Source organism: Peromyscus leucopus, chromosome 12 (genome assembly GCF_004664715.2).
Source record: "Peromyscus leucopus breed LL Stock chromosome 12, UCI_PerLeu_2.1, whole genome shotgun sequence".
Taxonomy (NCBI): Eukaryota; Metazoa; Chordata; class Mammalia; order Rodentia; family Cricetidae; genus Peromyscus; species Peromyscus leucopus.
Genome location: NC_051073.1, coordinates 38,004,721 through 38,029,659, shown reverse-complemented (window position 1 = coordinate 38,029,659; position 24,939 = coordinate 38,004,721). Strand labels below are relative to the sequence as shown.

The window sequence follows — 24,939 nt, the reverse complement described above, 5'->3', positions numbered from 1 at the left end:
AATGGACTAGACATTGTTAATGCAACTATTGCCTGTATATATTGTACATAGTTATTGTACTTATTTTATATAGTTTTTCTTATATTGGTTATAACCCTTTTTTATTGTAGACAAAAGGGTGTATAGGTGGGATAAGCAAACAAGGAGAATTGTGGGAAGGCTGGAAGGCTTAGTGGGGAGACACCAGCCCAACATCCAGGCAGCAGCATGTAATGGCACATAGAATAATGTGGCAACATATAGATTAACAGATATGTGTTGAGTTTAAGTGTAAGAGTTAGTCAATAGTTAGCCTGGGCTAATGGCCAAACAGTTTTAATTAATATAAGCTTCTGAGTGATTATTTTATAAGGGGCTACAGGGTCTGTGGGTCTGGGCAGGACCAGAGAAAAATTCAGCTACAATATTTTGTACAAATAAAGCTCGCCTGAAGATCAGAAGGTGGAGCTAGCCACCAGCTAACCATAGAGGTTTGGAGGTCTGTACAGACAGAAGACAGGAAGTGACATAGCTGGGCGGAGACAGGAAGTGACATGCTGGGCGGAGATAGGAAGTGACATGTCTGGGCGGAGACAGGAAGTGATAAGGCGGGGTAGAGACAGGAGCTCGGCCTTTTTCCGGTCTGAGGAGCCAGAGAAGTAAGAGGTAACTGTGGCTGCTCCTTTGATTCTTTGAACTCTCAGCTTTTACTCCAATATCTGACTCCAGATTTTTATTATTAAGACTTAAGGGGAAAAAGACTATTAGGATCACGCTTCAGTTAGATCTTGAGAGGGGAGTTCCTAACCAAGAAACTGTTTGCAATTGATACATACTAGGATAGGGAAAATCGGTTTTCTCCAAAGGATATAGTGACCACACTCTAGGGCAGGCTCCATACTCAGGAGTAGCTGACTAACACAAAAATGGATTCCATGCTTTCTGCGTGTGCTTTTTTGTTTTGTTTGGAATTTTTGACATTTGGGTTTTGTTTGTTTTAATTTTTCTTTTTTTTTTTAATCAAAAAGAACATGAATTGGGTGGGTAGGGAGGTACAGAGAATCTGGAAGGAGTTGGGAGAGAGGAAAGAATATTATCAAAATATATTGTATGAAAAAAGCCGATAAATTTTTTTAATTGGAATAAAATATATGAAGTTTAAATAATATAGTTGGTACCCAAATTATTAGGGTAATAATAATTGTATAAATATTAAAGCCATATATAATGAAAAACAATTTGAATCTTTTTTTGGACCAAGCAAGCACGAAGCACTCTCAAGAAGCATGTTCATATGCGTTAGTAAAGGGATTTACAGATTTACAGATTTCCCCCTAACTTCAGATTCGGAGGTTATCAACCATAAAAAAGAACGTTCACATTCTCTGATTTTTAGGTTCAGAGGCCTATGTTTCAAGCCTGCAGAACTACACTCCGCAGGGGACGCCCAGTAGGCATAGGCAGGGACTGGGCTCTTGTTCAGGGTCTTTGCCAGAGGCCCAGGGGGCGGGGCCTCTGCTCGGGGGGCGGGGCCTTGCTGGGGGCGGGTCCAGAGCGGGAGCACGCCCTGGACGTGCCCACGCCGCCACGCCCCTCCATGCCGTAACCGGGTCAGCTCGCCGCTACACGCGCAACAGGCCGAGTCGGGTGAGTGGGATGATTTTGGTGGGGCCGTGCCTTGCAGTGTGTGGCCTGGGGTCGGGCTGAGGGGGTGCAGCTCCGGAGGGCCCAGGCCGGCTGGCGGACGGGCGGACCGCGGAGTCGGCGGCACCGGGCGGCACGAGAGTTTGGCCGGCGTGCTCGAGCCAGGCTGCGCGCGCAGCAGCCCGGGCGGCGGGGAGGGGCGCGGGCCACGTGCAGGCGGGGACGGCCCCAAGCAGAGCTGCCGACCGACGGAGGCGGGGCATGGGTTTGTCGCCCATCCCTGACTCCGGGGGCGGCCTCGGTTGCCAGGTCCGTGTAGGTACAAGTGCGGAAGACGGCATGCCTGACCCCCCGGGTTATCCAACAGGTGAATAAGAACAGGTTTCAGGAAGTCACGGCTCCTGTTCCACCAGTCGTGATCTGAACTTCCGGTGCCGGGCAGTGTGTTTGACCAGCTCCTTTTTATATCAGGATGCCTTTTTTGCTTTGGGGCTGCATCTTTTGTGACCTCACGCTCCCCCCCCCTCCTCCCCATACATTAGTAAGACACAGTTTGTATTCTGGTTGTATAAAGCCCCCAAACACAGCTGCCAGGCAGTGAGACATCTCTGAATTAATGAAACTTTCTGTGTGCTTTAAAAAAAAAAAAAGTTACTTCAGGTTAGCCCGGTGATCTTGTTACAAGCAATATATATATAATTTTAACAGTTCTGCATTTTATTTATTTATGTTGTGTGTGGATGCATGCGTGTTATGGTGTGCCAGTGAAGGCTGGAGGACACTTTGAGGGAGTCCTTTCCTTCCACTATGTGGGTCTCAGGGATTAGACTCAGGTAGGTCAGGGTGGCCAGCCAGTGCCCTTACCTAACTCTGAGCCATGCATCTCTCAGGCCCACAGTATATAATTATTGTCAGGTGTGTTTAATTGTTTTACCATAGGAAAGTTAGGGTGCCCTAAAATGCAAAGACTCTAAATTTGTCAACGATAGTACAAGTGCCAACATTTATTTTCTTGTAGAGTTTATCAGTGGTGTGGCAGTTCCCAGTTTATAAACTGGGACTCTTTTGGAAGTCTTTTTACCTTTAAGTGCTTTAAATCAACTCAATGAAAACAATTCCTCTTTTAGGGCTCCCCCCCCCAGCTTTATAGAAAGAAATGTTATTTCTATCTGTGTGATCCATGGGGCTTACAAGCAGGCACTACACCATTCCAGACAAAGCAGTCTCTTATTTAATTACTGTGTTTCCTGGAGTCCAAGAAATGTCTTTGTTCCTCTTTGTGCTTCTTACTGCATCTGAAATAGTTCTAGAACTTTTGATATTTGGAGATAGGCTTAATGGGGTAACTGTGTGTCTACTCTGCCCTCCAAAACCTGTAAAAACAAACAAACAAAAATGAGTGTTGTAAGTGAAATCTAATGTATTTATCCAGTAACATCTGAGTTAGTTTCTAATTGAGGTCCAGATCATTTTAGTGTGAATATGGGGGGGGGGGAATCGATGGTGTAATAGTAGGCAAGGTAAGTTCTATAGTCTTGGGGTTATCTTTTGTTGGTGATTGTAGGTGGGAAAAATCCTTAAGTGGTTTTATTTTTAAGTATTTTGTGCATTTTAGCCATGCACATAGGTTATTCCTAAGGAAACAAGCTTTTCACTTGTTTCTCATCTTCAAATGTCAAACTGAGCAGTTGTGAGAGTATGAGATGTGTGCCTTAAATATAAGATTACTCTGGAAGGTACTTGTGCTGGCTAGTGAATTCTCTGAAATTGGGGAACCTCAACTGAGAAAATGCCTCCGTAAGATCCAGTTGTAAGGCATTTTCTTAATTAGTGGTTGATGGCAGAGGGCTCAGCCCCTTGTGTGTGTGACCCTCCCTTAGCTAGTGGTTCTGGGTTCTATAAGAGAGTAGGCTGAGCTGGGCAGCGGTGGTGCACGCCTTTACTCCCAGCACTTGGGAGGCAGAGCCAGGAGGATCTGTGTGAGTTCGAGGCCAGCCTGGTCTACAGAGCGAGATCCAGGACAGCCAAGACAGGCACCAAAACTACACAGAGAAACCCTGTCTCCAAAAACCGGAAAAAAAAAAAAAAAAAAGCAGGCTGAACAAGACATGGAGAGCAAACCAGTAAAAAGCACCCCTCCATGGCTTCTGCATCAGCCCCTGCCTTCAGGATCCTGCCCTGACTTCCTTCGATGACGACAACCAAATAAACTCTTTCCTCCCCAGGTAACTTGGGTCATGGTGTCTCATCACAGTAATAACCCTAACGGAAACAGCACCTTTAGTGACAGAATAGTCTTAACCGTTTTAAAAATTAAATATGAGGGGCTCAGCATTCACTACATGAGATACTAATTAGCCCAGGAAAAAGGTACATGGGATGAATTCCTGGGGTAGCCAGGCGCGAGATTCCAAGGGTCTTCTAATGTTGTTCCAGAACCTGGTTGTATCATCAGGTGGAAACCATTGCGAGGCTATTAGAGGCTTAGTGACAAGGGTTTTGGGGGAGAGAAGGTTGATGACTGATGATCAGCCTCTGCTTGGCATGTACCAAAGTTCCAGATCCACAGAAGAAAGGCAGGTTTACAGTGTCTACTGTGTTGGTCACATATTTGGGCTGCTTTTTTTTTTTTTTTTCATTTAATGGTAGTAAAAATTTTCCAGAAATATCAGCCACAAGCTGGCTTTTAAAAGAACAGGAGTTAGAGCCTTCCTTCTTAACTGTCTACCAAATGTTCTTTACTGAGTCTGTCTTCATATTTTGTATTTCTACATCTCTTCAGAATCCCAGCCATCTTTATCTCACCAAAGCTTTGATTACTTTGGTTAAGATTGAAGCCGGGTGGTGGCGCTTGCCTTTAATCCCAGCACTCCGGATGCAGAGGCAGGCAGATCTCGGAGTTAGAGGCCAGCCTGGTCTACAAGGCGAGTTCCAGGACAGTCAGGGCTACACAGAGAAACCCTGTCTGGAAACTTTTCCGCTCCACCAAATTGAAGCTGTCTGGTTTGAATCAAAAGGAATATCCAAAGCACGTGTCTTAACCTTAGTTTATCTTTTTCCAAGTTGTCCTTAGTTCCTGCTCTGTGTTGTTAGTGTCAGTTTGTCACAGTTTGCCACCATGGTCCTCTGCTTTTTGAAAGAACTGAGCTACTTGGTGTAACAAAATTTAGATGCTAAAATTAGACTGTTAGAATTTTTACTTTATTTTGTTTTTTGGTTTTTCGAGACAGGGTTTCTCTGTGTAGCTTTGCGCCTTTCCTGGATCTTGCTCTATAGACCAGGCTGGCCTCGAACTGACAGAGATCCGCCTGGCTCTGCCTCCCGAGTGCTGGGATTAAAGGTTTTCGCCACTGCCGCCCGGCCCATTCGAGTTTTATATTTGTTCATTTTCCACTTTTTAATTTATTCAATTTACATCTGGGTTGCATTTTTAAAGTCTTTTAAAAATTAGTTGTTGCAGATCATTCTAGAACTTCCCAGACCAGAATACTCATCAGTCCACAGACCTGCTAAATGCTACTCCAGAGATGGTGAGAAGAAGAAAAGACAGCTTTCTTGCAGTCCTGGGAACTCAACACAATAGGAAATCATAGCATTTTAAGTTACTAGTCCTGAGGAACGTTTCATTGTTTCCTAAGCACTGTGATTCTTGGATTCTTGGTGGTGTTTGGGAGCAGGCATTTGAACAGGAATCAGAGAATCAGGACCTCTTCTCAGGATCAGAAAGAAAAAAAAAAAAGAAAAGCTATACAGGTTGAACATTCCTAATCCAAATTTGACATGCCCCAAAGTCTAATAAGCACCAACATGATGCCATGAGAGAAAAAATTTTTCTTATTTTTTTCAAATTGGAGGTACATGAAAGTAAGGCGTAAAATTACCCCAGGCTATGTGTATAAGCTGTATGAAGCATAAATGAATTTGGTTTTGGTTTTAATTTGTCCTCCTTTCTCCAGCCTTTGTACTAGCAGCTTGGTTATTGTCCTCTGTCTGGCACTCCTGGGTAGAAAGAAGTTAGTTCATGGAAGGGTGCCCTTGAAGGGGATGTTGGTACCTGTTGTTGGTTGTTTTTACTCTTGGGGCCACCATCCAGCTCCCAAATAAATCACATGGAGGCTTATTCTTAATTATAAATACCTGGCCTTAGCTTGGCTTGTTTCCAGCCAGCTTTTTTTTTTTTTTTAACTTTAAATTATACTTTCTACCCTTTGCCTCTGGGCTTTTGCTTTTTCTTTCTTCTGTAATCTTATTTTACTCCTACTCTGTGGCTTGCTGTGTAGCTGAATGTCTGGCCCCTGATGTCCTCCTCCTTCTCTTGTTCCTAGATCTCTACTCTCCCAGATTTCTTCTATTCTTTTTGCCTGTCAGCCCCACCCATCCTTTCTCCTGCCTCACTATTAGCTGTTGAGTTTTTTTATTAGACCATCAGGTGTTTTAGACAGGCACAGTAACACAGCTTCACAGAGTTAAAAAAAAATGCAATATAAACACAAGTAACACACTTTAAGTTAATATTCCCCAACAGGTACCCTAACCTCTTTTTGCCTCCCTGCTACCATGAGGTAACTGCACTTATCACATCCTCTTGGCTATGATGTTGAGACTCTCCTCAAGCTCCAGGCAACAAAGCCATCCAATAGACTAAAGCCCCTGAAACTAGGCCAAAAGAAAGCCTCCTTTAGTTGATTATCTCAAATATACAATTTCAGGTTTAGACTACATGTCTCATTATATATTTGCAGGCATTCCAGAATCAAACATTTTGGTCCCAAAAACTTTTGCAAATGATATTTGTAAATTTTTTTTTATTCTATGAATATTTATATATTTTGAATTATGTTTTTTGTCTCCACATGGGGGAGACCTATATAAGTAACAAAAGTTGTCATTTGGGCATGTTTGGGAATGTTGGTCCTTTGGCTACCCAGATGTGTGCCACCGACCAGCAGTGTCATCACCGTGGACACCTGGTCTACTTGATGCCCCTGTGTCTTTGTGCATATGGAATTGGAGAATTGCTGTGTTAGAGGCTAATGATGGTGATGTTTTGTTTCAGTTAAAAAGTTAAATTTTTTTGAAGATCTGTCATATACCTGCTTTTAACCTTCATTTTTAAAGCTCATTATTATTATTATTATTATTATTATTATTATTATTATTTTTTAATGGGCAGAGGGAGAGTTCCCTGATAGTGACAGTTCTCAAGAATAATCTCACTTGAAAGTGGAGTTTCCACTGTTTAGAATCCTATTCCAGGCACCAGGTGATGCCACTGCCCAGGGCACATTGGCTTCTACTTGGGAAGGTTTAATATGGTATTGTGTTGAGCAGCACCTGGCATCAGACAGCTGTTCCTGATTCTGTCTCAAGTGTTTATAACAGAGAGTGCATCTAATTAAATTCAGGACATAGTGCTGATTGCAGCCAAATTCAAGAGGCTTTGGCTTCACTGTTTCCATGGCCATAGACTAAACCTTTGAGTAAGAACTGGTGAGAGAGTTGAATGGTTTAATTTGGGATAATCAAGTTTCCTAATTAATAATGATTTCCAGGACTTAGTGCTTATATACATAAGAAAATTGTGTTTTCCTTAAGATGACTGTAGAGACTGAGTGGTGTTTACGGTTGAACCATCTTGGAAGAAATGACACTGGCTTACGCCTGTCTCATCCTGGAGGAGTAGTACTGACTGATGAGGAGTTCTCCGAGGCCAAATGGTCACATATGGTGTATATGTGCACGCCTGCAACCTAACCATGTCTTTATTCTGTTGATAGGTTTGCTTCCCTCCCTCCTTGTGAACAATGCCTAAGAAGGAACAGCCTACAGGGGATGGGAAGGAAGAAGACGGGTCTGTTTCCTGCAAGCAGATGAAGATGGATGTATCTGACAGTCCGTCTGCATTAAATTTCAGCAGCCCCACTGCTCTTTTTGAAAGTTTAATCTCACCTATCACAGTAGAGACTTTTTTCAAGGAATTCTGGGAACAAAAGCCTCTTCTCATTCAGAGGAATAACCCTTCACTGGCCACATATTACCAGTCTCTGTTCAGATTCTCAGATCTGAATAGGCTCTGCCTTCTAGGGTTGTATTATGGAAAAGATGTGAACGTCTGCCGGTGCATCAATGGGAAGAAGAAGGTTTTAAATAAGGATGGCAAAGTACACTTCCATCAGCTAAGAAAAGATTTTGATCAGAAGAGGGCAACAGTTCAGTTTCACCAACCACAGAGATTTAAGGTAACATCTCCCCACAGCAAAATTCTCATCAGTATGAAACTGGTAGCATTTGGCCACACATTAAGACTGAACATATGGTTTGAGGATAAAGATTATTTTGAGAATTCATAGCATTTATTTGGTCTTTAAATACATTTGAACTTGGGAGAATATATTACCTTTTAGATAAATTTGTGTGTGCAATGTGCTCACTCATGTAGGCATGTCTGGAGGACAGAAAGATGTTGGATATCTTCCTATATTGCTTTCCACCTTATATGTTTGAGGTTAGGGTTTCCCACTGATCCTGGAGCTAACCATTTGTTTAGATTGGATAGTCAGTGAGCTAAGGGGGCGGGACTGTCTCCGCCTCCTATTTCCTCAGTACTAATATTACAAACATACTTTGCTACATCATCTTGGACGTGGATACAAAGGAGCTTAACTCAGGCTCTTCTGCTTGTACAGCGGGTGTTCTCACCCACTGAGCCATCTCCCTGGTCTCTGGCTAGATATTTTGAATCTCCAACAATGATAGGTGGATGTTTTAGGTATCATAAAGCTGCAGTAACCAAAGATTCCCAAGTTTCTAACCTTATTAAAGTAACATTGCACCTCTAGGGTGTGTTTAATGACCTGCTTAATTTTTGCATTTCCTCCCTCTGTGTTTTGTTCTGTTGCTGTAGATTAAGGCACATGGTAGCATCAAGGTGAAAACTGAGGTTATCTCCCTTTATTGTCTACATCTTTCCAAGTGGAGGCTTCAGAGCTATTACCAGGTAGATAGCCAAGAAAGACATGTTAACATTAATAACAGAACTTGTGACACTGAGCTCCTGAGTGGTCATTGTAAATGAGGATAGCATCCTTTTATAAAGAAAGCACCGTCACAGAACTTGTAACTGCAACATTGACCAACATGGTTTGACTCTACATCTTTTATTAATAGGCACAGTTTGAAGATATAAAAATCAGAGGGCCAAGATAAATGGGAAAACATGCAGAACTGGTAGCATTTGGGGTAACCCTTAAGAAAAGAGATAGATTCATCAATTACATACCAGTGTTCCCCCCGCCCCCTTAGTGATAACTGATGTTTGCATTGGGAGCCATAAAGTTACCTATACATTCCTAAAAGATCTCTTGGGACACTAGAGAGCAAGAGCCAACCAAGGCTTCTTAGTGGTGCCGGATACCAAGTAATTAGAGAGCCAGGTCCTGTTGCCTCTCTCCAAAATAAATTAGGCTCTTCGGGAGCTCTGTTAACTCTTCAGAGCTATTTGGAGGCCATTAAATTAGTTTTCCTGTGCTAAGAGGAACCTCTGAGATCTATAAATAAGGAAACCCAGTGGTCTTCATTCTTAAAGGTGTCTCTCAAAGCTTTTTCCATGCTGACCCAATTCTTCCCCATCGGTTATTAACACTGGATTCTTTCAGTCCAGAGATAGAACTAATTCTCTGTGTTCACTGGTGTACCCAACAAACCAAATGTTTATAACATCAGTCACTATGCGTTCCTGTGTATTAAAGCCTTAGTCTCTGTAATATATTTAGAGTATGTGACTTGCCTTTTGCAAACTGTCTTGAAGGTTTGGTTCACCCATACATATGCACACCCCACGAGCGCCCCCTACACACACACACACACACACACACACACACACACACACACACACACACACAAACACGATCCAAAAGGTCTTAAAGGCTGCCCAGGTTGGAGTCTTGGTTCCAGTTAATGATGGTGTGCTTTTTGCTTTGGCTTCCTTACTTGTAAACTGGTGTTATGATCTTTCCCACCCTGTGAGACAGGATTATTATGAAGGGTATTAAATTAGCAGGGGTTAAGCACTTAGAAAGTAGGCTATACTGTTGTCCACAAGGCCTACTTGCTGACTTCCTCATACCTGTATTAGGTAACTCAGACCTCTCAACTCAGGCATGTAGGGTTCCTCAGGCTGCTTATCACTGATGAGTGACTGGAGAAGGAGTTTAACTCAGCTTGCTCTCCTCTGTCTGTCCCCCTTCCCAGGTTGTCAGTTCTGCTCCCCTTGAGGAGTTCCCAGGTGTAAATTCCTGGCCTTACTTCCTGTTAGAGCCTCAGACTGACTTCAAAACATCACCATAGGAAATCGTAGCTTCCCAAATCTAACATTTCCAGAACATTTTTTTCCTCCTGAAACTGTGTGTGTGTGTGTGTGTGTGTGTGTGTGTGTGTGTGTGTGTGTGTGTAGAAAAGAGAGGGTGCTGGTGGGGTCTGTGTTTGGATTGGTGGGGGGTGCAAGTAGAGTGTGTGTTGTGTGTGTGTGTAGGGGGCACTGGTGGGGTGTGTATATTTGTGGGTGATCTGGGGGGTGGAGTGTGTGTAGGGGAGTGCTGGTGGGCTGTGTGTATATGTGGGTAGTGTAGTTGGGGTATGTGTGTTTGTGTGTGGGTGAGGGGTACACAGGTGAGGTGTGTATATGTGTGTGTATGTGAAGGCTATTTTCCTCCATCATCTCCATCATGTTTTGTCTTTTTTCTTTCTTGAAGCAGGACCATTCATTGGACCTGACGCTCTCCACTTAGGCTAGACTGCCATCACCTTTCTAGAGCTGGGCTTAAAGGCATACACTGTGTCCAGCTTTTTGAGTGGGTGCCAAGGATTCAAGCTCATCTCTCCATGTCTGTGTGACAGGCACTTTACTGGCTGAGCTCGTACTTCCCAGCCCCTGACAATTGGCTCTTTAGCAGAGCCTTTTCCCATCTCAGTAAATGGATCAAGTCCAGAAGCAGCTTGTTTCTCTTTTCCCCCTTTGGTTTGCAGAGTCCTTCTCCACCTCCACAGTGTGTCTCCCCCTTTTCATTTTTCTCTGCCACTCTAACCACTCTGCTCATTCCTTGCTTTTGCTGCTTAATCAGTAGCTTCCAGGTAAGTCTCTCTTGAAGTTCTGCCGTCCATTCTGTGCCTGACAGCCAGAGTAAGCTTTTAAAAGTATCAATTGAATTGCCTTTCTGACCAGTCTCTCACTTACCTGTTCATATCCTTTGCCAGGAGTGTGCAGAGATTTGAAGATTCCAGAGGAACCTTGCACTGTTTAATTGTCTGACCTGTAAATTGCATCACAGAGACATCCTAACTGAACAGAACATTTCTTTATTTTCTATTCACACCCCTTTTCTTTTTTCTTTGTTGAAGAATGAGTTTTGGAGGATCCAGGAAAAGCTGGAATGTTACTTTGGTTCCTTAGTCGGCTCGAATATATACATGACTCCAGCAGGATCTCAGGGGCTCCCTCCACATTATGATGATGTTGAGGTAAGAGAAGAAGCATAGTGCCCAGGGTGGAAAGCAGGAACTGCTGAGAGCCAGGCTTGTTGGCTTGTCAGGGTTGTCATTGCTCTGGAGAGCTGGTAGACCAGGACTGTAGCTGTTCTTCTGTGTCCTCTGGAGATCCTGACCTCATCTCCAGGTTGGGATGTTGAGCCAAAGCATATCCCTGCAAACTGGTTTCCTGCTCTTTCTCAAAGCAGGGGCATGGCTTCAGCCTTGCTAATTCAAAGACAGTCACAATCTTTAGAAACAGGATTTTTTCTCTAATAAAAGCAAACAAAAAATGACTTCTAAAAAATATTATAAAGAAAGTAAGGTGGATCACAGTCCTTACATTTGCTTTCACTTTGTCCATTTCAGTGGTTGCCAACAGTATGTATATTTTTTCCACTTGTAAAAATCTTCGTGCAGCTTGAATGAAGGTCCTGGTTACACTTAAGCCCTGGCACCTTGGCAAGTGTTGATTTAATTCTTATGTGGCTTCCAAAAAAGTTAACTCATTGGCTTGGGTATTTTGTAGTTTTATTTTTGTACTTATACAAGGTGTGAACACAGATATTAACAAAAAATCCCTTTTTCCCCCTGAGAGCTATTTGATGTAAACACATTTTCCAACAGTGGTGTGTGTGTGTGTGTGTGTGTGTGTGTGTGTGTGTGTGTGTGTGTGTTTAATATTCCTAGTAGACTATTAAGACAATTTTAGCCCAATGAAGAATAAAAAACTAGCGCGGTGGTGGCGCACGCTTTAATCCAGCACTCGGGAGGCAGAGCAGGTGGATCGCTGTGAGTTCGAGGCCAGCCTGGGCTACCAAGTGAGCTCCAGGAAAGCGCAAACTACGCAGAGAAACCCTGTCTCGAAAAAAAAAAAAAAAAAAAACTATTAATTTTTTCTATTTGCCAAGGATCCTTGTAATTTTTACGCTTTGGGTCATTTACTTATATCAATTTTTTCTATCTGAGATTATGATTTCTACTGCCTAGCTGTTAGAAGATTCAAAAGCTAGTGGCATATAAAGAGCTCATCAATGTCTTGACAAGTGAGAAGAATGAATGTCCAACACCATGATTCCTGATTACTAGTGGTGGCAGCATATGTCTGTAGAAGGGGCATGCATTTCTGATGTTTGAAAGTTTTAGAAGCTCCTTGCCCACAGCTTGTCAGGAAGCTTTCTCATGCTCTCGGGTCTGTGGCTTTCTGTAGGTTTTTATCGTGCAGCTGGAGGGAGAGAAACACTGGCGCCTCTACTCCCCAACTGTGCCCCTCGCACGTGAGTACAGCGTGGAGCCCGAGGAACGGATTGGCACACCAACACATGACTTCATATTGAAGGTATGGCAAGGGCATGTGGCACATCTCTGGAGCTGGTTATCTCTGTTGCTATGACAAGTTCAGGCAGTTTCCAGGTAGTGTAAAGATGCCTGTGGGAATGTATCCCGAGGATTCCAGGGATGGGTAGCTCTCACTGTAGCCCTCCAGACCAGGTGGCTTCTGTAAGGTCTTAGAAAAGTGAGCTAAGGTAGTCTTCTGTTTATCTTCCAAAAAACCCTATTTCCATGTATGTTCCAGCTCAGCAGAAATAAGTTGAATTCAGTGAATCGCCAACTTCTCTAGAATAAAGTGGAAGATTTGACATTGACCTGTTTCTCCACATTTAAGTCAGTAGTAGCATGTAAGCACAACACAGCCAAGATTTCCTTCATTTTCTTGGTAGAAACTCCAGTACCACCTTTTTCTTCCTGATAGTGCAGCTCTTCCCCTCCCCAACATAGCGTTGCTAGATGAATAGTAGCTAGAAAAGTGCTCATGGGTTCCTTCTTCAGGGAGCCAAGTAGCTTGACCATGTATTGTTCCTTGGCATCTTGCTTGCAGTGCGCTTGGGTGGGAACATAGCCAGGCTCAGGCAGGAGGTGGTCTTGAATAAAGGATGTAAAGAGGCAGGAATACCTTCATAAGTAAACTTCATGCCCTTTATTAGAAAACGTACATACTTTTCTTACATTGGAACTATTTGTGTGTAGTTAAGTGTTCCCATATTTCTTGCTTCGTTAGGGTATAACTAGTACCTAATTCTTATCTATGTCTATATCTCTTTCTTGATTTTAAAATTTACCTGCCAAAAGCTAGAAGGAAACAGTACCTTGTTTTTTGATGGGTGCCTAATATTATTATTAGGAAACTTGAATAAATAATGTTTTTATGTGCACTTGATAAGTTGTCATCAGACTATAGCTCATTGACCAAAATTCTGTCCTGCTAGATTATTAGAGTATAATCGCACCCATTCAGAATGCATTGTCCTAATATACTGCTCACATTCTCCTCTGTTGTGGGGCCTGTAAACCAAAGATACCTCAGTAGGCTCCTTCAAGTGGACTCTGTCTTAGTTCCTCTCCTATTGCTGGGATAAAACACTATGACCAAGGCAACTTATAAAAGAAAGCACTTGCCGGGCGGTGGTGGCGCAAGCCTTTAATCCCAGCACTCGGGAGGCAGAGCCAGGCGGATCGCTGTGAGTTCAAGGCCAGCCTGGGCTACCAAGTGAGTCCCAGGAAAGGCGCAAAGCTACACAGAGAAACCCTGTCTCGAAAAACAAAAAAAAATAAAATAAAAATAAAATAAATAAATAAATAAAAGAAAGCACTTAATTGGGCTTATGAGTTCAGAGGGGTGGAGTCCATGATGGAGTAGTGAAGGCAGGGTGACAGAACAGCTGAGAGCTCATGTCTCATATTGTAAACAGGCAGAGAGAGAGAGAGAGCGAGCGCGCGAGCGAGAGAGAGCGAGCGCGCGAGAGCGTGAGCGGCACAGGGCTTGGCAGGAGGCTTTTAAAGCCTCAAGCCTGCCTCCAGTGACACACCTCCAACAGGACCACACCTTCTAATTCTTCCCAAGCAGCCACCAACTGGAAACCAAGTATTCAAACAAACAAACCTATGAGAACCATTCTTTTTCTAACCACCACACTCTGAGGCGGGAGTAGGGGCCTGCAGTGATACTTCCAAAGCCCTTACCAACCATCCCGCTATTCTAGTGCTAGCCTGGGTAGTGGGTCTATGGGTCTCAGGGTGCAAAAGCCCCTCTAGTCTCTGCTTGGGGCTGTGGCATAGTTAGAGTTGAATTAAGCTGATGTCACTTAGCTACAGTGCCCTTTAGCAAATAAACTATTTATCTAAATCAGGAGATCATAATATTTACCCTGCAGGCTGTGGGGATTGAAGTATATCATTTTGATGCTTCCTTTATAATAAAATTCCTTGGATGAGATGTCTGTATGTCTCTGTAAGTCTCTGTTATCATAGTGATTGTTGTAATAACATAGATTTAATTTTAGTCCAGAGGTCAGAAGTCTTAAGTTGGGTCTACTAGTGTTGGCAGAACTTCATTCCTGTTGGGGGATCTGCCTCCTTGTCTTTCCTGAAAGGCCTGAGGGCAGTATTCTGATTCTTGTGGAGTGAATGAAGTATATATTGAAGTATATATATGAAGGCCTTCAGGTAGCACAGAAATGATAAACATGAGTGTAATTGTCAAAAAAAAAAAAATGTTTATTTACTTGAAGTACTGCCATTTTGATATATAGAGTAAACCAGCAGCGAAATAAACCCTTAAGAATGTCTCTACACACACAAACACATACATAACACATACACATACATTCACACATACATGCACACTTCATAATATATCCATAGCATGCACATACATACACGCACTTTTTATACTTACATACTCAACATGTATACTTTATACATATATGTACAAGTACACAGACACACGTATATTTTCTCTTGCTTTGAAGGAAATGTTTTAAATTCCCTCTAAGCTGATGTATTGAGCACTGCTTCCCAGGCTCTTGGGTTTTAAACAGATCTTGACTGCTTTCTGTACTTTGAAAGAGAAGGTGAGCAGCTCAAGATGCCTTTTCTTCTTAGTCACTACACAGAATATTGTATTCTGGATGAGATTAGGGCAAAGGTAGCTCAGGGCAGAAGTAAGAGCAGAGTATTTCTGTCATTAGTGTAGGAGAGAGGAAAGGGAGATTGGAAGTAGCTTACCCATCCATGAAAATTACTCATGTTTAATTACATCCAGTTTAGTTTTCAGTTTAGATAGAGATAGGATAATTTTCCTTCCTTCCTTCCTTCCATCCATCCATCCATCCACCCACCTATCTATTTATGTTCTACACTGCATGCTTTGCTGGTGTAGACTCTGAGGAGTACAAGGTAGGTATGATAAAGATGCTGTCAGAAAGACCTAAAGAAAAGTCTTGAGATGAGGACTGGCAGTGACTAATAAAAGCATACCCCATTGCTGCCCCAGTGCTTGGAAACAACATTTCCTTAATCCTCTGAATAGTGCTGTAGGCTTTGGGGCTAGTGTCCCATCTTAGAGAGAAACTAAGGCAAGGGGCAGATAAGCAAGTCTCACTGGTCCTATGACTGAAAGCCCTAGCTTAACCAGAGGGAGAGAGTAGACACCCAGAAACAGGGTGTTGCCTTTTTTTGCATCTTCATCCTGTGGGGTTAGTTTCAGGTATATCTGGTGTCTCCTTGAAAGTAAAGACTGTGTCAGGCTCACAGACACCACATGAGCCTAGCACACAGACTGTTCCTGGAACAGTGGTTTCTAGAATGTAGAACTTAAAACATGTTTATCTTCTTAAATCAAAAGAGACTATGATGTGTACTTACCACCTCTCTTTCTTCCTTTAGCCTGGTGATTTGTTGTACTTGCCCAGAGGGACCATTCATCAGGCAGATACTCCTTCAGGCCTGGTCCACTCTACTCACCTGACCCTTAGCACCTATCAGAACAAGTAAGGCCTTTGCTTCCTACTAACTGAGTATCTTAGGACAGCTCTGAGTTATCACTCACAGCAGCTACATTCAGCATAGACCTGAGGCAGTTGTCTACTACCTGTTCTGTGCTCCCTCTCTTACTGACATCCATATTCTTTGACATGTCAGCCTGTCTAGATATCCTACTGTAAGCCTCATAGATCTCACTGTATGTAAGGGATGCTGGAAAGTGCCTAAATAGAGGATAGAGGGTCCCTTCGAGAGGCAAGGAACAGAAAAGCAGAAAACCTATAGCTATGGGTATATCACAGTAGGCTTGCAGAGAGACCCCTGGAGCTTAGAAGAATATGTTCAGTTCAACTTGAGTATCAGGGATGGGCTCAGAGGAGACTTACATACAGATGAGTGAATCTTAATGGATGATTAAGTAGGTGTGGGTCAGAAGGTCACAGGAGGTAGGAGAAGGCATTCCAAGACCAAAGGACATCAAGTTCCTCCTACTGAAAAGCAGTAACTTGTAAAACGAGTTAGGAAGTATAGCTCTACTTCCTCATGACTGCTCTGAGAAACTCACCCAGTGTTTAGGAGATTTACTGGGGGAAGTAGCTGCATCCTGTCTGGCCTGAGGTTAGTGCTATTTGCACACAGTTGGGAGGCCTAGATTTGTATTAGGTTTCCATTTTTGAAAATACCTAACTGGATAAAGAACAGAAAATCTCTGAGACCAGTCAAGATGAGCAGGGGGAGATAGAGAGATGGCCCAGTGGTCAAGATGAGCAGGGGAGATAGAGAGATGGCCCAGTGGTCAAGATGAGCAGGGGAGATAGAGAGATGGCCCAGTGGCAGATGAGCAGGGAGATGAGCAGGGAGATGAGCAGATAGAGAGATGGCCAGGGCAGGATGAGAGATAGAGAGATGGCCCAGTGGAGAAGATGAGCAGGGGAGATAGAGAGATGGCCCAGTGGAGAAGATGAGCAGGGGAGATAGAGAGATGGCCCAGTGGAGAAGATGAGCAGGGGAGATAGAGAGATGGCCAGTGGAGAAGATGAGCAGGGGAGATAGGGAGATGGCCAGTGGAGAAGATGAGCAGGGGGAGATAGGGAGATGGCCCAGTGGTCAAGATGAGCAGGGGGAGATAGGGAGATGACCCAGTGGACAAGATGAGCAGGGGAGATAGAGAGATGACCCAGTGGAGAAGATGAGCAGGGGAGATAGAGAGATGGCCCAGTGGAGAAGATGAGCAGGGGAGATAGAGAGATGGCCCGGTGGAGAAGAGTGCTGCTTACTATGCAAGCATGAGGACCTGAGTGGAGATAATCAGCATCCCTGTGAAAGGTAAAGGAGTTTGGGATGGTGTGCATATATCTGTAACCACTGTGGTATAGACAGTAGGAACAAGGGAATCACTGGGACTTGGCTACCATCATGGCTCCAGGTTCTAAGAGACCCTATCTCAAAGGAATATGGCAGAGTGATAGAGCAGGACCTCTGATATCCTGTTCTGGCCTCAGCATGCATGCACACACAGTCATGTGCATATAATCACACTCACTGACAAATATACTCTCATATTCCCACACATGGAAAAAGAAGAGGAGGGACAGTTAAGAATGAGTCATAGGAACCCTGAAAGTTCAGGCCGAAGAGTGTGAACCTTGGCAATCACATAGCTGGCCTTATAAATGTCTGTATCTTCTGGTGCTCCATCATTACAGTCACACAGTTAATCCCTTGCTCCTAATTCTGCTTGGTGGGAGCATTGATGGTTCCATGGTAGAATTCTTGCTTTCTTAACTCCTGCTTTTCTTTCATTTCTCTTTCCATTACCATCTGGTTTCCTTTTTCTTATTTTCTTTTTTTGTTTTTGTTTTTAAAGATTATTTTGTTTTCTGTATATTGGTATTTGGCTGAATGTATGTATGTACATATGTGCTGCATATATATACACCTGGTGCCCTCTTAGGCCACAAGAGGATGTTAGGTGCCTTGGACTTAGAGTTACAGATAATTGTGAGCCACTGTATGGTTGTGTTGGGAACCAACACTAAGTCCTCAAGTTCCTTTCACCACTCCAGGCCCTCTTTAGTGTGTGTGTGAGAGAGACCTACAGAAAGGGAGGGAGGGAGGGAGGAGAGAGAGAGAGAGAGAGAGAGAGAGAGAGAGAGCGCGCGCGCACGTGAGAGCGAGAGCGTTAGAGCTAGAGCTATCTGTCTAGCTATGTTCTCTACCCACTGTGGGTTCCAGGGGCCATAATCGGGCCTTCCTGGCAAGTGCCTCTATTCATTGATCCATCTTGCCAGCCCCATTTTTGGTCACTCTCTCTTTTTCCTCTGTACCTCATGTGGATATTGCTATCATCCATTCCTATCATCCATTTCATCCATCTTTTGTTACCTTAAACTAATCATCTGGGGCTAGAGAAGAGTTTTCCAGGTTGCAGGTTGCTGGTCTGGACTGTGAGTGGGCACCGTGGTTGCTGTACCTAGTCTGAACTCGGATTTGGATAAGAAATACAGGAGCTAGAATGGAGGAATGTAATCTGAGAGCCAGGCCTTTCCACAGGTGTTTCTGTGCGCTGAATGTGGGCTCCTACTATGGTAAGGAAGTGTACAGCCACTTAATGCCTCTCAAAGAGGCATCATTGAAATAGCAGGGGCCTGCTATGTGGGCTCCTGCAGAGTGAATTAGGTAATACAAAGCAAATCCCTGAGGAGGTGGTGTTATTCCTGATTTTTGGCAACTCCCAAGATGATAATATTACTCTCAGAAGAACACTTTCTCTGCAATCAGATTCCTGTATGAGCCATTGGCATAGGATTTCCACCCAAAACCCTGGAAAGGGAGCATGTATTTTCCTTATTCAGAGATACACGTCTGTCCTCTGTCTTCAGGAAGAGTGAAGGAGGCTGTGCCATAGTCGCATATGAGTGTGACCACCACATAGTTGATGCTCTGGGGAAAATGTGTCTCAAAGGCTCTTGTGCCCTCCTTGGCCACTTTTCTAGTATGGGAAGCAAGAAGAGTGCCAGTTTTCCTGACTTGAGAAGCAGAAGCCATTCTGTGACTTTCCACTTGGCATGTAGTCCTCAATTTGAAATCTGCTGGTGACACCGGAGAAATTTAAACAAGCTAAGCAGTGTTTAAAGAAAGCAACCCCACAGAGTGTTTTTCTTACTTAAACTGGTACATGGTTGGGAAAGAGCTAATTCTAACTGCCACAGAGGTGGAAATGAGACAATTCTAACTACCTTAGAGGAGGCAAAGTTAATTGAACACTGCTAGTTATCTCTAGGTGTTATTTTTGGACCCTGACTTGCTCTGTACCCCAGTAAAACCATTATTAGAAATCAATTTTGTTTTAAACTGTTGATGTTGGTGGGTATTTTACTGAGGAACAGCTTCTCTCTTATTAAGTAAAATGTGGCATTTCACTGTTCAAGTACAGAGATTTGTCTGTCACCTTAAAAGTATTTCTGTTGAACTTAATGCCTGTAAGGTTTTTTTTCTAGGACTTTGTCATTGAGTGTTGAAATTTCCCATAAAACTGTCCTCTAGAGGCTGTGTTTAGTCTAATCATTTGAAGTTCCTTCTTTGTGATAGTGTCTGTTTAATTTTCTGAGTCCCTGGTAATGGGCAAGTGAGACCTCAGTTGGCAGCTTTGGTAGTAATGGATATTTACATATCTTGTTTATTCATTAACAACTTTGGTTTTTCATTTTCTTGTTTCATGTTCTAGTTCATGGGGAGATTTCCTGTTGGATTCCATTTCTGGGCTTGTATTTGACATTGCAAAGGAAGATGTGGCATTAAGGACTGGAATGCCCCTGAAGATGCTCATGGTGAGAACAGAAGCAGATAGAAATGGAGGTGGCAAGCCAGGGACTAGGCCAGGTGAAGCTCTGCCTCCCAGGGACCCAAGGACCTTCTTCCCAGATCAAATGAGCTAGCCTTCTGTGCTGGCCTGCTGAGCTGCTGGGTTTACACAGCAGATGGAGTGTGGCTTCATGGGGGGCCATTCATCTGAGGCCAGTTGTGACTGTTGTTCAAAGGTGTTTTGTGTGTTTTCACAGCAGTAGTAAGACTGGGAGTGTTGGCTGAATAAATAGTTGAACAAATAAACATGGCCACAAGTCTATACAGAGCACCCATCAGGTTTCTAGTTCGAGAAGAGGCACATGCAGACTTGGGCCTTGATATGTTCCTTGGTTTCCTGACCATTTCTGCATTTGGAACAGCAGGAGTAGTACTCTTGGGCTAGCTTTTAGTAAGTTGACTGGGGCTGAATCAAACAAAGGTTCCTTTCATTACCTAAGGTGATCAATGACTTGCTTCCCAAAGACAGAGCCTGGACTATACTATATTTCCAAGGACCCCCTTCTCCAAGCAAAATTCTGAAAATGGTTTTAGTTACTGTTTTGATTTACATTTTAACAAATGATAGACTGTATAAGATGAACAGTGTGCACAAGGAATTAATAGGCTTCCTTTTCCTAAGGTCCATGCTGTCCCTCCCTACCATGGAATGGCATAGTTTCTGTCAGCGGGTGCTAGCCTAATAGTGTTGGGATTGAGGCTCAGCATACTACAGTCAAAACTGACCTGGCCCTGTCTCCACCAGCATCCAGTTCAAGGTTCACGTCTTTACTTTTAGCATATGGAAACCCCAACTGCTGAAAAAAGAAAGTTGAGTGGCTTTCTGAGGACCCTTGCAGACCGTCTAGAGGACAGAGAAGGACTGCTGTCATCAGATATGAAGAAGGATTTTATCGTGTACAGACTCCCCCCTTACTGTGAGGAAACTGGATCAGATGTGTTGGAACCAGGTGGAGCTTGATTTTTCCTTCTGGGTGCCTGGGGTAATGGGGAATGCTTGATGATTTACTGGCTCGTCTCCACTTGGAGCAGATGGAACATATGAAACGTTTTAGGCTTCATGTGGACAGCAATCTCTCCTTAGTGTATGTGGTTTGACAGACATGCTGTCCTCATTACACCCAAGTCATTTTCAGAACTTGCCTACAGTATGACAGGAAATAACTAATTTTGGTTGAGGAATGTATTTATGAGTAGTCGTTAATTCATCATCTTTAAAAATGTTTAAGAACTTGAATACTGACATCTTGTCAGAATTAAGGCAAGCATGTAAAAATGCTGTTACCACCAGGTAAAAAAAAGAATGGTCAAAGATAGCATGAATCTCCCAAGTTGTAGGTGACTGTAAGTGACAGGTCTAGTCTTGAACTGGTAAAATGCCAGATACCTGCTATCACTGTCCTTTAGCAAAAGCTACTAAGAACACACTCCCAAATTCAAAGTTGTATATTTTGACTTGTTGTAACCAGAAAGCTGTACACATTGAAAATTGTAGATTATCTCTGTAAAACTGTATTAGAAAGGATTCACAGGATGTGGTCTTAATCTAGGATATTTCAGAGTTTCAAGAGGACACATAAAAAAAAAAAAACATTGTTATGGAGTGGTGCTGTCTGGAAGTAGATGGGTCTTTTAGATATTACCCACTGAGTGGGAAGAATGTATGAGAATTAAGATGCCGATAAGCAGCACCTTCACTGGAACCAGGGTAGAGTGTTGGGTCACTAATAGTTTGAGCAGTGTTTTTGGTTTTGCTTGAGTTCAGACCCAGTTATGAGGGGTGGTACTTTTACATTTTGATTAGTCAGTCACGGTGATTTTGGCTGACAGTGATGTTCTGTTAAATAGCATTGAAGAGAGTGCTGAGATGTAGTGCTAACTGGGGCTAGCCCTTTATCCCGGAGTCAACAAGAATCTTTTCCTTATAAAAGTCTCACCTATCACAAGGTGACAACCACTAAAGTATGTAAGTCCCTACTTACAATGAATGTATATACATATATCTTTATTGTACAGTCTGTGAAGGAAGTTAAAAATTTGATTTTGATTGCATCTATTCACAATAGCATTTTTTACTAGTAATGTATTAATCTTTACAAGAACATAAACTTGCTGAATATCCCTGCATATGTTCCAGAAAGGTTATGTAATGGTTTCCCTAGTTTAGCTACTATAGTCAATAAAGTTATGATTCTTTAATACTTTGCAGACCAGCTGACCTATAAGGCCTGCTTGTTTCTTGTGGTTCTTTTCATTCTAGTTCACTTTAGAAAAAGTACACTGTCTTGTTCTGTGAATGGTCTTAAAGGACACAATGCTTCACTTACATGGACTATATCATGTGCCATTGTCACACAGCTCATTCCTTCCAGAGCCCAAATGTAGAGAGGTGAGAATTCGCACAGAGAGCAACAGTTCTTTCCATCCACTGTGCTTTGGGCTTACTTGTACCTATTTAATGTACTCTTTGTGTGTGAGGTTGGGAATTGAATACAGGCTTTGTGCATGCTAGGTAAGCACCCTCCCACTGAGCCCCACACCTAGCCCTCTAATTCACTATTAACTTGCATTATTATTTACCTAATGATACGTCTGTATCACTATAAGAATGAGATCCATGGGGATACAGGCTTCACTTTTAATTATCACCATACATGTTGGAGTGAGTGCTTGGGAGAATGTGAGCTAAAAGATGCATTGCAAGCAAGTATGAACCTGTTGGTTTCTTTTTGATGGCTGGTTTTCTTTTCTAGGTGATAAGTTCCCAACGTTGGACAGCACAATAAGACTGCAGTTTCAAGACCACATAGTCATCACAGTAGGGCCAGATCAGAATCAATCTGTGAGTATTCAGAGAAAGATTTCCTCTGTTCGTACTATTTCCATGAATCTCAAATTACTCCAGTCAGGTAATGCCTGTCTCACAGTTCCTGTTCCAAACTGTCCTTCATGTTGGCAGTGTAGGAGCTTACCCTCACCCCGGAGTCCTCTTCCTTCTCCTGTGAGTGTATTTCTGATCTTTGCTTCCTAATCTACTGTAGGCTACACTGCTCATTCATGTACAACTGAAGAACTTGTTTTGAGTTTCCCTGTCTCAGTCCCTCTTGTTCTTGGCCTTTTTATTCAGTGGTTCTCCAAACTGGCTAGTAGGAAAGCTTCCTGAAATTGTAAATTCCTGTGGCTAGAGTGATGGCTCAGTAGTTAAGAGCACTTGCTACTCTTTCAGAGAACCCAGTTTCGATTCTCAGGCAGCTCACAACCATCCAGTTCAGGGCATTCATTGTCCTCTTCTGTCCTCAGTAAGTTCCAGGAATGTAGGTGGTATGCAGACATACATGCACCCATATATAAAAAAATTTTTAAGCCCCCCAAACAATCCTAAGTCTATGAGAACTATTCTATACCCAAGGCTTTACCTGTTAATTCCTAACATTGAGGGGGCTGCAAAGAGCCAGGTTACAGCCATCAGGGCTAAGCCTGGAGAAGAATGACAAATAAAACCACTGATATATACACTTATACCTTGTTTTTAAAAAATCCTGATGATTCTGATACCTAATAAATGTGAGACATTGTTTGTTGCCCCAGGCCTTTAGCTAAGCAGTGACAAAGAAAGATAAGGTTGTGAAAAAATAAGGCACCCCATTTAGGATTGGGGACTGAAGGAAGTAGAGATCATTTGTGATCTGAAATTTAAATGGAATTTTTAGTAAATTACATAACTCATATTTCTCAACAATTGACCACTTAATTATTCTTAGGAATATCAAATTCTGATAGAACAAAATGCAGATGGTTCAAGGAAGAAACTTTTTTTTTTTTTTTTTTTTTTTTTGGTTTTTCGAGACAGGGTTTCTCTGTGTAGCTTTGCAAAGCCTTTCCTGGAACTTGCTTTGTAGACCAGGCTGGCCTCGAATTCACAGACATCCACCTGCCTCCCGAGTGCTGGGATTAAAGGCGTGCGCCACCACCGCCTGGCAGAAAGAAACTCTTACTGATATGTTGACATGAAACAGCGATGTCAAGTATCCACAGCTGTATATGAAGCTTTGTGCCCAGAGGATTCTGAACAGAATTGAGTAAATTTCACTGTAGGGCCAAGGCTTTAACATTTTCATTGTGACTAGGTATGATGCTGTATGCCCAATTCCAGGCAAGTCTATATGAATTAAAGGCCAGCCTAGTCTACATAGCCAGTCCAAACCAGCCAGAGCTACACAGTGAGGACCCCTCTGTTTCCCCTTAAAAGATTTTCCATGGTGGTGAATTGTTTTTAAACCCTTCTAGTACTGAAGCCCTCCATATTTTTCTTGTTGATAACTTGACATTATCTTTAAAGGATGAAGCTCAACAAAAGATGGTGTACCTCTATCATTCTCTAAAGAACCTGAGAGAAACGCACATGATGGGAGATGAGGCGGACGCACAGGTGTGTTCCAGCTGAAAACATAGTCTTTCCTGTGCTTTGGGTTATGGCTGGGATAATTACTTGTGATTGACAGGTCATGTGCATTTACAGGTGCAGTGTAGACCTGACGGGTTTTACTTGACTGATAGGATACTTGCACAGGGATAATTAAGATAGCAACTTTAAAACACAACGCGACCTTATAGGAAAAGTGTGATGAATGAATGCCAAGCATTCTGCACAATTTTACTCTCAAAGTATGTTGTTGAGTCTAAGCTTTCACATGGGAATTGATGACTTTTGTGAATTATCTAATTACAGTTGAAATAGTTTTTCCAAAACAAGTTTCATAGTTGTGAAGGATATGATATATATGTGTGTATATATTATCCAAGTGAGAATTACGTAAGCTTATACAAAAATCTATGAGGTGATTTTTTTTTTTTATACTAAACATGAATCCCTCTTCAGACTCATGGACTTCGATTTCCTCTGTCACATATGGATGCTCTGAAGCAACTCTGGAGCGGTTCAGCAGTGCCTATCAAGGACCTGAAACTTCACACAGATGAAGAAAAGAGCAACCTGGCAGTGTCTCTCTGGACGGAGTGTTTAATCCAAGTACTCTAGTGCCTGTATACAGACAACTGTTATTTTCTATGCACATATCTTCAGTAAAAGGTATTCTGATTAACACCCTG

At 42.8% G+C, this 24,939-nt stretch overlaps 1 protein-coding gene across 3 annotated transcripts; it reads left to right on the top strand.

The window, feature by feature from the left end:
- Nucleotides 1–626: 626 nt before the first annotated feature.
- Riox2 (ribosomal oxygenase 2) lies at nt 627–24,932 on the top strand. 3 transcript variants are annotated; one of them, XM_037209670.1, is made up of 10 exons: nt 627–645; nt 7,401–7,862; nt 11,020–11,139; nt 12,356–12,484; nt 15,871–15,974; nt 19,694–19,796; nt 20,609–20,780; nt 22,584–22,672; nt 24,170–24,259; nt 24,710–24,932. In XM_037209670.1, the coding sequence occupies exons 2-10, from the start codon at nt 7,428–7,430 to the stop codon at nt 24,866–24,868; spliced, it is 1,401 nt and encodes a 466-aa protein (XP_037065565.1). In that variant the 5' UTR covers nt 627–645; nt 7,401–7,427; the 3' UTR covers nt 24,869–24,932. The 3 variants fall into 3 exon arrangements, with proteins under 3 accessions (XP_037065565.1, XP_028735278.1, XP_028735279.1); XM_028879445.2 differs by lacking the exon at nt 627–645 and adding an exon at nt 1,543–1,626; XM_028879446.2 differs by lacking the exon at nt 627–645 and adding an exon at nt 1,899–1,990.
- Nucleotides 24,933–24,939: the final 7 nt, after the last annotated feature.